The sequence below is a fragment of the Convolutriloba macropyga genome, chromosome 2 (genome assembly GCF_964194025.1).
Source record: "Convolutriloba macropyga chromosome 2, txConMacr16.3, whole genome shotgun sequence".
In the NCBI taxonomy this organism is placed as follows: domain Eukaryota; kingdom Metazoa; phylum Xenacoelomorpha; order Acoela; family Convolutidae; genus Convolutriloba; species Convolutriloba macropyga.
This window is the reverse complement of record NC_134469.1, coordinates 53,938,387-53,952,812: the sequence shown is the minus strand read 5'-3', so window position 1 is coordinate 53,952,812 and position 14,426 is coordinate 53,938,387. Positions and strand designations below refer to the sequence as shown.

The 14,426-nt window shown below is 34.4% G+C and overlaps 3 protein-coding genes across 3 annotated transcripts in view; 1 reads left to right on the top strand and 2 right to left on the bottom strand.

Annotated features, from left to right (window-relative positions):
• The window catches only part of LOC142334499 (sorting nexin-12-like), a 474,196-nt gene that overhangs the window by 220,871 nt on the left and 238,899 nt on the right, over positions 1–14,426 (top strand). The gene's annotated exons all lie outside the window — the stretch shown is intronic.
• Positions 1–14,426, bottom strand: part of LOC142334498 (uncharacterized) — a 653,384-nt gene that overhangs the window by 417,309 nt on the left and 221,649 nt on the right. The gene's annotated exons all lie outside the window — the stretch shown is intronic.
• LOC142335355 (uncharacterized) overlaps positions 1–14,426 on the bottom strand; it is a 62,168-nt gene that overhangs the window by 23,250 nt on the left and 24,492 nt on the right. The window contains exon 2 of the mRNA XM_075383810.1: positions 5,126–5,267. Coding sequence (XP_075239925.1) covers positions 5,126–5,267 — 142 coding nt within the window. The remainder of the gene's footprint in view (positions 1–5,125; positions 5,268–14,426) is intronic.

The following is a 14,426-nucleotide window of genomic DNA, read 5'->3' as shown; positions in this document are numbered from 1 at the left end:
AGACGGCCAAGCTATGTTTTTATATAGCGACATTTTTGGCGTGCTGATGTTAACCGCGCGCATTCCCTGGTAACTGGTGTTATAAACAAAAACAGTTCAAACGGGTTCTTTTTTATTGTACCCGAAGAATGTTTTCCGGAGAAAAACCTTAAATTTAAAAGACAGGAAGATTACAGTGCAGCTAAGGGCTAAAATTTGAAGTCCTGCAAAATAATTAAAAGTAAGTTAGTCATTTCATCAGCAGTTCCAGGGAAAACTGACGACAATTACTCATATGAATTTTTCGAACTGTTACTCAAATACTCAAACACAATTGCAACTGAAGGAAACACCAATTCATCTGCACATTCCTGGTCCTCCACCTCAACCAACAATAATAATGCAATAAGTATCACTGAAAAATATTTTGTTCAATAATACCTTCAGTTCCTACCCGCGTTTTCATAAATATATTCAAACTATCTAACAAAACGGTCAAAAATTTTAATAGATATACTTATTTTTAAAATATTTGTAAGAAATTTTCACACTAAAATTGTAAGAAATTTGAAGGAAAACTGCAGAGTATAAAAACATCGGGTATAATCAAAGCACTCGGAGGAAAAGGAGTTGTTGAAGAAAAAGCTGGATGGCTCAATGCAATGAAAATGTTTCCAATCACTTCTAATTTATCACAAAAACTCAGTAACAAATAGTAACAAAAATTCAATAGGGCTTCAAACTCAGAGTACACGAGCAGCACAAATCAAAACCCAACCGCTGCAATCAAGCAACTAACAAACTGTATCTTCTGTGAGGAAAATCATAGACTTTGGGATAGTACTGTTTCCAAAAAAGATACAAGCTCTTCAATCTAAAGTGGTCGTTGAAGCCAAGTTTTGTTTCTCACGCTCTTAAGATAAACATGTATCTCGGCAAACATTCTGCTGATTTCGCAGAAATACAGAATTGATGCCTACAACACCTGTATAATATTATATTAAATGGCGCTAAGAGGATTTCACCATATTAGGCTGCAACAAACACCCTGATTCGTTCAAAACTGCAAAACAACATCAGCATCATTTTACAATTTCAATTTGAAAGGACTAACTCAGATCAAAAACAACAAATTTTTTTGCAATCATTTAGTTCGCATAGTAAAAAAGCAATTATTTGCAATAAATTCAGCGGCATATCCTGAGTGACCACTATCATCTTGTATAGACATGATTTGCGAGGTAGGGCCATGAGATTAGCGGTCAAGAGAATAAAAACAGAAGAATTAGTTTGCTTAAATGTAGTTGATCGAACTGTACACACAGTCAACGAAACTGATAAGCATGTCATTTTGTGAAGAAAAAGCCTAATGTAGGAAACCGCAAGTCAAATATTCACAATTAATTCCTGTTACGGCAACACATCGCATTGGAGTCATTTAATTGATCCTAAGACATATTGTTTAGGATGCCATCTGCTCATTGGAACATTTCGCTAATGACCAGAGGCTCTGGCCTTTCGCAGTCAATTTGCCAATTGGTTGTTTCGAGAGCTCCACTTCCGTCATTTTTGGGCTTCATATAATAACTTCAATTCATGTATAGAACAAGATTTTTCATTAGGTTGAAAAATTAAGTTCGTGTATGAGATTGGCTTATGGTGTTTGGTACCTCTTGGGGACCAAAACATCTCTGCCCAATTTGTGGCTAGAGGACCCCAGAAAACCAAAAAAACGTTGTAGTGTATCAGTGAACAATAAGTTTGTTTGTGGCTGAAAAGTCACCTCAATGTGCAAAATGCGCGCTCTGCGGTAAGACCCGAGTTAACGTTAAACAATATCTGATGCCATAAAATGGTCCTGAAAGTTTTTTAAAACAACCTCTATAACATATTTGGCAGAGTTTTTTAAATTACTGATATTTAAACTTAGAAATTGTTGACACTACTCCCTTTAGGCCAAGAAATTTGTAAATGAAGTACAAAATTTTGCTGATAAAATTTGAAGAGCTCCACAATTAGCCATGCAAAATATTGAATCCATCGTCGAAGGAAGAACCAAGGCAAAGATTTGGTTTTAAGGAGGACAAAATAAAAGACGCCTTAGTGTCATGTAAGGTACATCCAACACTGTCATGCAAACAATAACACAACGATGGGTTCCAAGTTCGGCGTCTGATAATGGATTCGGTTAGCTCTCTATCTTTCACTGTAAATGTTTGCTTGTTTTTTAAATGACACTTGGGCGTGCGTCCAGAAAAATGTAGGATTAAAGGCTGCAAAACAACTTTAGGCTTTCTTGGATGCACTGCTGAACTACACCAATTGGTCACGTTCATCATACTCGTGACTTAAGTTACTGCTACATTCAACTATTTTCAACTCTGTGTACTTTTTGTGTGAATTCTCTTTCTTTATCTATCGATAACCTGTCTTTCTTGTCTTTGTCAAAACCCATATGAATATGATGCTTGTTCCCAAGAGGGAGCCTCAAGCTGCCTTTAGTGGCGCTTGCTTGAAAACTGAGATATGCGGGAAGTTTTTTTTGCTATGGATGGAAAATATAGAGACTGCATGTGGCAAGAGAGCAGTGCTGTTTTGTAATGGTTCAATTAGTTTCGATATACTCCTGTTTTTTCGACTGCGATCGGTGAATTCTTGTAGTATACCAGTGAATACGTCGAAAAAAGACTTTTTGATTGAACTGATTCTGGCACACTGGTTATCTGCGCTATGTTATAGCTTTCAAACAAATGGGCGAAAAGTCCCGATTCTAAGCGAATGAATTTGTTCACATTCCGAAAACGACTTTGTCGACAATCTCAATAAAACAACAAAAAAGATGATGTTATTTTTTGTTGATTGCCCATCCGCAATAAAAGTATTTCAAGAACACTGTAGATTTATGTTATTTTTTGAAAACATTGTGGATATCAAAAAGTACTACGATTCACTGCTTAGGTTTTGCAACTTCTACCATCACTCAGCGTATTCAGAAACGCATCAAACGTGACTCCAATGAAATTGAGCAAGACGGGCCTGATCGCTTCATCAAGTTCAAGGAAATTCCTTCACTTCCTTACAAAGGACTCTCAAGAACAAATATTAAAATCTGTTTATGGGATCAGCGACAATGCTTCGTTTTCTCAATTTATTGGAACTAATGGTTCAATTTACATTCTGACCGTGTTTAGTTTGATATTTAGGATCCTATTGTTTCCGAGCCATTTCATAGTTTCGATAGTTTAGATTTTCTTTGAAACCAGTAAACCAACATCAACAGGGCGTCAAATACATCTGCTCAATGGTACATGAACACAAAGCATTTCTGAAATTACGTTCCTGGCTGCAATCAATTAAAACTCATTGAGTGAGTTTTTAGTAGATAACTCCTACTCCACGCTGCATCTATGCAACTACCCTTTGCCACAAGTAACGGATATTTGAGTTTTTTTTAAACCATTGGTCTCTTTTTACCTTGTGAGTCTCTGTGGGTTGGACTATTGTTGTACGTCGTGCTGTCTATATTGAAATGTTCCCTTCCTGTAAAGCGGCTTTGTGTGTAATGGGAGTAGAAAAATTCATCTGCAGACGTGTTAGAATTGCTATGATCTGGCCAGATAACGGTACTAGCTTTGTTGGCGCTTAGATAGCATTTCGACTTTTGAAAAACAGAGTACTGTCCAGACGGAATTGGAACTGCTTCAAAATAGTACCGGGTGGCAATTCATTCCTTTAAGGGTACCAAATCATGGTGGAATATGAGAGAAAAGGTTTTACAGTTTCAAGCGTGTAATGTACACAGATTTCAGCCTTGGTACACGCCTGATCACTTTACTGCTGAGTTGTTGAATTTTACTTTCTGTCTCGTTTGGCGTGCATTGACTTTGCGACAGCTAATGCTTATAAGTGCTGATCCATCCGGCATGAACGCTAAGTCACATAATCTTTCTCTCTCTTAGGTAACCATACTAAAAGGGTTTTCCACCAGTTGCTGTAGTGAATGCGTTCGGTCATCATCACCGCTATTCCTGTGTGCATTCTTAAGCCAATGCTATTTGGTAACGATGGATCAGAGGGTATGTGCCACCAATGAATCTTAGATCCAAATGCAAAACGCTTTCAGTCCAAAATCGGGTCTGTTTTGGAGATAATTCATGGACACACAATAATGTTGATTTGACGTCCTTTTTGACTCTCTCTTTCAAGGATTATTATTTTAAACGTGCTCCAAAACTAAAATGGACAAACTCTATTCTTTCGAATGAGTAATTTAGAAGCAGCCATTAATTCTTACTAAAATTTTCCATTCTTAGAAGACCATGGAATAAGAAGAACTCAATGAGATGTGAAAGAATTTAGTGGTTATCAATTTTTTTTAAAACCAGCCAATTTTCCAAGACGGAGTAATTTTTTTTCAATGGAACCGGAAAAGTTTGACAGATACCTTTTGTGTATAGCATTTTGTGGTTCCACCGAGATCATCAGCTGCTGATGTCTGGATGACATCCTATACCGCATGAGAGGTATAGTTATCAAACGTTGTACAGGAGCTCCCAGAGTTCTTCCTGTCGCGTTAACTTAGCTTATATTTTAGTTTTTTTTTACTTTATTGGAGTTTAGTATAAATCATCACTACTGTTTTTGTGTCAATTTAAACATTTAAAAATGTGTAATTTTGATGTAGATACACATATTTTCATATATATTTTAATTTTCATTTGTTTGCTTGTGTTTGAGATTTCTTGTTGCTTTTTTCTTAAGAACTACGACAGCTAACTATTAAACGAGAAAAAAAAATATGCCCACAAAATTTTTAGTTTTCTGGTTTGAGCCAGATGAAAAGATGCTCTTACAGAAAATATTTAATCATCACTAAGTATTTTGCGTTATTCTCAATTGACCAAAAGCTTATTTTTGCCATTATTTTTAAATACAATTATGGTATATTGTTTAAAAATATAAGCTTGATCTAATATTTCCAACAATTAATATTGGTTGCCGTTCATTTCTCCACTTTCAAACTCATTGTTATACTTTCTTAACCGGAAACTAAAATGTTTTGGTTTGGTTCATCTAAAATGATTAAATCTTGGATAAAATTCTCGCTATCAACGATTGTTGATTTTAAGTAATGAATATAATGAACCTGAACTCTCGACAGGTGATTCCAAAGGTGCCAACCCCATTTGCAACCCAGAATACCAAAGACTCCCAATCAGCTGTTGGTGCTGTCACTACAAACTCTGGTGACACGAAAGCTAATTTGGAGCCAAACGTCCTCTTCACCCCTGAAAGTTGAATGAGACCTATTTTGTAAAACCTGACCATCTGTTGTTGATATTTCTGCAACCAGGTGTTAGTAATAATTGTTAGTGGTCTGTCTCTGTTTTCATTAAGCTTGTTTGAATTGAATTGATTTGGGTTATAACGTATAAAGAAATAAGTAATACTTCATATGACAGTCAGGTAATATAAAAGTTGTTACGAAGCAGAAAAGAGCTCGTAGCTCACACCACACAACTGCTGTCAGCAAGATGAGGATATAAAATACGAAATCGGCACTTGAGTATCTCTATCGTGGTTTTCGTATATGGACTCACTTAGCTTACCGCGCTGATTTATTGTACGGTCTACAAATGCAACAGAAAAAAGTTCTAATTGTGAAACAAAATTGAAAAATCAAAACTTGACAAATTCTATCGACCTCCTTTTCGTGGTAGTTTTTGGCAAACTTATTGATTTATAAACTGTAGAGAATGATCCTGTCGGCCTACGGTTATTAATACACCTTTGTGAAACCGTGCCAGTCAAAATTGTTTCCTCTACCAAAGTTTTGACAAACTGTCTTAAAAATTGATATAGTACACATCAAACAAAGCAGATTTTTTATTATCTTATTGAAAAAATATCGGAGTTTTAACAACAAATAGTGGGTTGTATATTATTGGTTGCCCATGGTAAATCTTTAACATATACATATGAAAGAAACAGCAGTGGAATCAAAATTGAGCCGTGTAGAGCTCCATGTATTTTGGGTAAATTACTACACACATCTGAAACCCTGATATTTCACAAATTGGCTTCTCCCACTTAATAATCTTCCAATAAATTTTCCAATTTTACCCTTAAACCCTTTATGAAAAAGCTGACCAATAAAAGTTTTGTCATCAAGTTTTTTTAGTCATTAAAACAAGTTACAGCGTAAAGTTTTTCTCCGTGCTATCTCTCATAAAAACAGAATATATCATCAAAGCTTAAAAAATTAATTGTGATGTGGGATTATCACATAGATGCTTAGATGTGCTGTCGTTTCAGGGCTCTAAAATATCCTCAACACCCAGGTCGATATTTTAAGGGCTTTCATCGCTAAAAAAGAAATGCAAAGGATGATTCATGCTATGCTATGAAGTTATTAGTGTGAATGGTCCTTTTCTCGCATTTCAGCTCAATTTTAAAAAACTTTGCCCTTAAACTAATCTCAGTTTTTTTTTCAAAACTCACAACATCCCTCGCAGCATAGAAACTTGAATTTTATTTACAAACAAAGCAAACAAAATTAAAACAGAAAAGAAGTGGCGCATTTGAGAGACGTGTCTTATCGCCATAGACATTAGGTTTAAAATTTGGGCACTAGAAGGATTGCTGTTGGTGCATTCATGAAAAGTCAACACTGCTCTTAAAACTGTTCAAAATTTGTATTAAATTGACCGCACTTGCAATTAAAATGTCAAAATCCTGCCGTGAATGTTATTTTACTCAGCGCTGTACAGCTTATTTCTTACATCTATTTGGGGTAATAATATCGACCGGTGTAGAATTGCCCATTTTGGCAGTGAAGTCTAAATCTACATGGATGCTATGGTTGTGACCTTAAAACGACACCACATTCAGAGAAGAAGTAGCACAAAAAAATCTGGGTAACCAGTTACATCAGAGCGCTGTTCCGATACATACTGAAATTAAGCGAGCTTCAGAAAATAACTAGTGAATATTTTCTTTGATTAATTTTGTAGCAAGGTGTTTAAAATACTTTTTCATCCGCTGACTTTGTTGGAAAAACAGTTAGCATTTTTACCTTAATGATAATCAATCATTGTTTTATTTTTATGGAAACTTAACAGATTAAAATCAAGTGAAAATTATAGTTTAAAAATTCACTAACATCAAAAATACTCCCGTATCGAACTCCAAGTGTAAATCAGTACCGGGCAATTGTAAATACAAGTCTCTCATGTATTATATTTTGCTTGTTTTTCTGATTGAAATTTGCTTCTTTCAAGCGTTTATCAAGGGCACAAAAAGACAACATTTCCAACAAGATATGGTGACGCAGAAAAGAGAACAAACGTTTATGGAGCGGGATATTGTGGGTTCGATACCCGTGCGGAACTTTATTTTTGCACGTAGCCCAAGTTGTTTCACCATTGTAAAATCAGACACAAATATGACAGGACAAAAAAGTGACATGAATCAGCCTATGATTCAGTATTGATGAGGCATTCGATTTGCACGAGCCCAGTACTGACACGCACTTGGAGTTATGTACGGGCCCCCTAAACATAAATCTTTTGTTGTTTCTGAAAACATAATTGAACATTTAAATTTTTCCGATATTTAACAATCAGGAGCAATAAACAAAGACATCTTGTAGAGTTACAACAGCAACTAAAATACGAAGAAATATATAAATTTATTACTCTAAGAGAAACAAGAATTGCTATAATTGCTTCCAACCGTTCATATAGATATGTCTCAACGTTTAGGGACAAAAAACTTGTTCCAATATTCGACTAATTTCTACCTGAGGAATAAAAAATGTCAAGCATTTTTCTGCAAATCCCTTAACTCAGTTTTGAGGGGCATCAACAGGAAGCATATGTCAAAAAATGAAAATGCAGATAAAAGAACTGTTTACACAGAATGTCTTGTGACAACGAGGCAGTTTACCATGTGCAAGAAATTTTTGGATTTTACTTGCCTGACAAGTAAAAGTGATGAAATACGGTTAGATGATAGAAACAATTAATTTTTTAAGTCTCCTGTGTCACATGCCTTTATGTAGTTGATTTTCCCCTTTTTATTGCAAAACTGGTAAAACGTACTGATATAGGAGAGCCTTTGCAATTTTCTTTACCTTTTCAAAAACCAGTTAGACAATCTTCCTGAAGATCTGGAAGAACCCATTGAAAAATTATAGCAGTTTCTATGACTCAGATTAGTTTATTTTAGAATCAAAACATGGTCTTTGATCTATGTAACTTAATGCAAATTTAAAAAGTAATTTTTCTGAATCTTAGTCCTATAATTAATAATAAATTTTTCACCTCTCGCTGAAGAGCAAAATATCCAACGTTACAGGGTAGTCCTGTCAATTTAAAAAAAAACTGAAGGAAGAAAGTTTGAAAATTTCACACTTAAGCAGTCTGCTCTAAATCTTTTTTTTCCAGCCGTTTGGCCTATATGTTTTTTTTTAAAATTTAAAATGTTGGAAATACTGGATGACAATAATTGGTGGGATGAACTCAATGCCAGATTTACTGAACCAGCTTGTTTGTGTTATTGAAAAGTGAACTGAATGAGTTTCACTCGGTAACGCTCTTATCTTGCGAGGATATTGTCAATGGTATATTGTTGGTCCGTACATTAGATACTTAAACGACGGGGTTAATTGCGGGACCACATGTATAACTTGAGAGTCCAACACCTAGTTCTACTCTTGGTATAAGGTTAAGTATTAAACAAATTTAAAATGAAAATGGTAATTAGGAATTTATCTTAAGCAGCATCAAATATGAACCGAGCATGGAGGGATAAAAAAATCTGATAACAAGATTGAAATAGCACCAAGTAGCACAAACTGATTTATTCTAAGTTAAACTTGTGACTTAGATAGAATTTCAAAGATGTTAATTTGAACTCACCCTAATTCTAAAATTATGCTAAGTTAGTATTTTATGACTAAAAGAGTTCTTCGTTAAGAACTAGTCGCAAACATTCTAAGTTACAATCTATCTCAAGTAGGTTGACATTTAAGCAAGTGAACTATAAGGGAGTATGATTAAAAGCTGAAGTTATCGGAGACTAAAAAAGGGGTGTTGGTTGAGCATGGAAGCTTCTTTTATGCATGAGGACACGTGTCTCTCTCTCTATTATCCTATTGGATAGAGATAACACTGTGGACAATATTATTTTTTTAGATTGGTATTCTCAAAGTAGTGTGATATAATCACGTCAGGGTATTCTGAGTCAGTGATCTTAAAATAGCAGTTTTTTCAAAACTACTAACCAATTTGGTCACTTGTTAAGTTGGACATTGTCCAAATCATTCTTATGCTTCACTCAGTATATCGTAAATTTTCAAATTAGCAATAAGATTATCAAGCAATGCTACTGAGTGTAGCACACTTCAGTATATCTCATCCCGGTTCACAGGAATTAAATCAATATATCATAATTGACAAAGATAAATATTTTGTTTAACTTAACTTTATAATAATTAAGCATCAAATGTTGGCGATTTTGAGTACTTTGTTACTATTTATCGTCGCTTCTTATTAATATTTCTCTCTTGAAGAAGGAATCACGATGTCCTGAGATAGATAGCTGTATAAAATAATATATTCGATATTTTTGGTGGCCGTTGTAGAAGATCATTAGTAGTTTTTTATAAAGGTTGTGCTGTTAATACATCTGAAGTTGGGTAATGAAGATAATGTAGATTGAAGAATTCTCTTTAATTTAATTTTCTATAATGACAAGCGAGGTAAATGGATAATGGTGAACGACAAACGAGGTGAATGAAGGCGCACAACACCATAAGGGTTACTTTAGCGGAATTAATTCCCCAAATAAAAAAATCTGGTTTCGTAATTCATCTTTATTTGAGTTGCTGCTAAATAATGATCAAATTTTGTTGATTGCTTTGAATTGTCATTAGGAAGTGGATAGATCTATCATGTTATTACACTTTCAGATATCGGTGTAAGCTTTGCCCTTGGAAGACACAATTATTAAGCGAGGGCTTATAATTGAGTTTAGTTATTTTCTCATTACTGCTCTAATGTTTTTTAAACTTTCATTGAGTCTTTACAATAGAAATGTTTAAGTCCGATTGCTGAATAAATAAATTGCTCAAATATGCGTTTCCTGACAAAAATGCGAATAAGAGTAGTTAACTAGTTTTCAAGGGAAAATTTTTTTTCTTGTGGTATTTAACTTAGATAAGCTTTGTGCTCATGGGGACTAGTCTGTGCTGATTCTTGCTTTGGGTGCCATTTTTTTGAAGCGTTGGTTTGTAACAAAAGCATACATGACAATTTAGATTGGATAAATGTTGAACATGCGTAGAAGTTATGTGTGTTTAACAGATTACAAAGGTGAATAATTATGTACTTTGTGTATGATTTGCGTTCAGTTTGGTATTTGCTCTTTGCTTTAATGTAGCTACAATTTAGTTGCTCATATTTTCGTTAATTCTGAAATTCAACATAACAATTGATTTTTTTTATTTCTCTTCTTACTGTATTTCAAATTCTCGTTCGGACATTTTTTGCTAGATTCATTTCAAAATGAATTGGGATACAAAAAATTATCTGAGAGACGATGAAGAAAACGGGGACGATCTGGAAAACACGTGATGGGAGTACAATACTGGTGGGGTTGAGTTAAAGTTGGTCTCCTGGGCACGTGAGCGTGTCAGTCGATCTCAATCTCTACTCTTCAGATTTGAAGATACATCTGGTTTAGGCCAGTGGAGTTCTTATACTTCTTCTCGACTAGCTACAAATATATTTATCTGGTTTTAACTGATGATGAGGCGTGGGGGATGCTGAGATCACTTTGGAATTTTAGTCCCTGGGAAAGGAGATACACCCAATGTGTCTCTAAACACACAATAGTGATTATCGACTTCATCATTGGAAGAAAAATGATTGTGAACTCTACTCAAATTAACTAGCAGTTAAAATAGTTTTTAAACGGGGTTGCAAAAATTTAACTGTTTGTTTACAAGTTGGGCTCTGGAGTTCGTAACTGGGTTGTTATGGTGTAGAAAATTGTTTTTTTTAATTCTGCGAAAATTTAAGAAAAAAGGGGGCGGGGAATTCACAAAATGGTGCGACAAGCATTAGCGGTTGGAATACCAGTTATGGGCATTAGGGGATGCGTGGTGGGACCTTAAGACAGGGCCTACGCTAAAGGAGTTGTATCTGCAAGAACTGTTGGTGTTTGAAACAGAAATTTCCGTGACAGGAACAGTTAGAAGCATTACTATGCAACATACAAACTGATGACAAATAGAGAGAGTCGAAAAACACTTTTCCGCCTAATACTGTGCGCCTTCTTTTTATTAAATACCGCTGCTTTAGTATATATTTGTTTCTCTTCTTGCTGTTTTTGTGCAATATACAGTACGCTTTTACTATAAAAGTGTTATGCATTTAATAAAAAGGAGATTTTTCATCATTTTTTTCTGAGTTTATGTATTTTGTTCGAAGGAATAAGTTCACCAAAGAATGTAGAAGAATGTTGTTGGTTTTGTACTACGTTGAGTTCTGCTTAAGACTTCATTTGCGTCTGATGAATTAGTTATATTGGGTAATGCTGTAGGTGTAGATTTATAAGGTAATGATGAAGTACTATTATGTGCTGCTTGGGGGAAAATTTAAGTGTAGCTTCAAATTAAACAGCATTATCGGGTAGAATAGAGAAATTTTCATGCTGTGTTCGATTAGGTGATTATATACTTTGTATAGGGTGGGGAGTTGATATACGTGGGGATAGAAAGTTAGAAGAGCTTGTGCCTTGTACATGTGTATCATTATCTACTGATGTTGGTTGCGATTCTAAGTCTAAACTTTTGTTGGGGTAGCCTCAACGTTATAAGTTGGCTGTAGTGTAGTATTAGCATTAGAAGTATGTTGTGCTTCTACTAATGGCCGCTGTATAATAACACTACGCTGTGCGCCGCTATGAGCGTGAAATTTACCTATATCATGCTTATTATAATATAAATATAATCTTAATATAATCATAGTTCTCCAGTATTTCTTGTATTGTTTCTGGTTTTTGGTAAAAAGGTACTATATAATTTTTTTGCAAGATTTTCTTCTCTTTTGTTTTGTCATGTCGTATTTCATATGTAGTTTTAGTTAGCATTGGTTGCACTGCATAGGGTCCTGAGCTTAGCTCTTGTAGCTTTTTTAGACTTTAATAGTCCTTGAGAGTAGTTTTCTAATAAAAATTTTCTGCCTTCGAGTATAGGTTTTCCGAGTTTAAGTCTATTTTATACTTGTCTTCTCTGTTTGTAGTTTGGCTTTATTTAGTTTATGTATCGAATCTATAGTTTTAAATGTGTATTCTTGTTTTAGCATTTCGTTAGATAACGTTTTGAGAAATATTTCTCTATCGTCGCGTTATTACAAGATGTTCACAATGTATGTGTGGTAGTAAATTATTACAATATTCTGATGGACATTTCTTTTGATTACCGCGTAGTTTTACTAGCTTTAGTGACAAGAGTATTTGCAGTTTTGTTCTCAATAGTATTTCAAAAAGTGTATATCCTGTACTGTAATTTACTGCGGTATTATGTAAAAATGCAAGTTTACTAGTGTTCGCGGACCGATTAGATCCACTTTGGCTGATAAAATGTCCAAAGTAATTAGTCAAATGTAAATTTTTTACTTCTACTTTGCCGTTAGTCCGAAGTTAAAATGCAGTTTAGAGTAATTTGCATTATGGGGCAAATATTAGTGTAACTCCCATTTTTTTTTGCATAGTAAACGAAGTCAGAACTAAAAAAAGCTTTGGCATTATAATCTACTGTTTGTTGCGGTATACCAAATGTAGTTAGAAGTTTTTCCAATTGATTGTTTGTTTTGGGAGCTTCGAAATTCCTGCTTGGATATACTTGTATATATCTAGAATAAGCTTAGTATATTACAAGACAAAATATGTTGCCCATACTAAGTGGTCTTAGTGGACCTTTGTGATATACATGAAGTTTATGTAAGGGTACAACTTCTAATTTTCCCCGGAGCTCTGAGGTTGCTTCGCTTAAGCCTTTGCGTGCTGATTTATTAGTTTGACAACTTAAGCTATTCAACATTAACATTTGAATCCATTTAGTCTTAACGGGCCAATAGAAAGATCGCTTAACTCTTTTATAAGTAGTGTTTCCTGCTCTGTGAACACTAAGTGCATGCGTATGTGCCACCTCAAATTTTTTTTTTAATAATTAGTAAAGGTTTTGCAGACATCCTAACATCAATTGAGCCGTCTTCGCAAGGTTCAGAAAAACAGAATGATTCTTATGGACTCTAGAAATAACAAATTGAAATTAATTCAATAAGCTTGTAACGCTATTGATTGTTTAATTGTACAGTCTTTATGTTGTGCTTTGCCTACTTTCAACCATTCGTTAGCTGTGTCTATCAACAAGTTGTTTATTTGTTCTTCAAGAATAGTATCAGTGTGAGGATTAGCGTTCTTTGCAAAATATGCAACTTTAGCTATCAAATCTGTTGTATCTGTGTGGACATCCTTTTCTGAGAGGTTTCGAAAAGTTTCTGGTTCAAAAAATTTCTTATATTTGATACGTCTAATATAATCGGCTTTAACAGATTCTAATTGTTTTATTAGCGAGTATATTTTAATTTTACTTTCTGCAAGGTCTAAACAATCTTGTTCATCATAGTCTTCCCAATCATCAAATATTGCAGCTATGTCTTTTTCTCGGAAAAGTAGCGATTGCCATACCTACTTGTTAGATCTGAGGTTAACTTCTTTATTTGATTTGTTTGTTTGCCGTCGGAAAATGAATCAGAAAAACTGTTCATAGCATTAAAGTGCTCATCTATGTAGTCTGGTGCATCATCTAAGCTAAAGTCACTTCATCATTCATATTATTTAGTTTCCTTCTGTCAATTTTGACTTGAGCAGTAATTGGATAACAGTGATTAGTTGTTGCATCGTTATCGTCTTGATGCATTGAAGAAGTATTAAGTCCTTTTCCGTTAGTATGGAAATTTATATCTTTGAGTTTATTTTTGTGTTATAGTTGATAGAGTTAAGATCTGCTAAGGAAATGTGTCCGCTGAGAATATCCGGAAAAACTAAGTTTTTGCCTTGAGTGTAAGTAATTTGAAAGATTTGGAAACTAGTTATAACAATTTCATAATTAAAGAAACGTTGTGACAATTGCCTTCTTCTTGACCAAAGAAATAGAATTGGTCTGTGATCACAATAGCAATAGAGAGGAAACTTAAACCCAATACTATGAAATTAATATGTTTGTACTTATAGAGATTAATCCACATAGTTTTCTGGTTTGAGGGAACATCTTTTGTTCATTTTTATCAAATACTCTCGAGTTTGCTGAAACTATACGTTTTCTATCAGGGTAATTTTGTATAAGAACACAAATTGTTCCTAAGTTAAATCAGGAT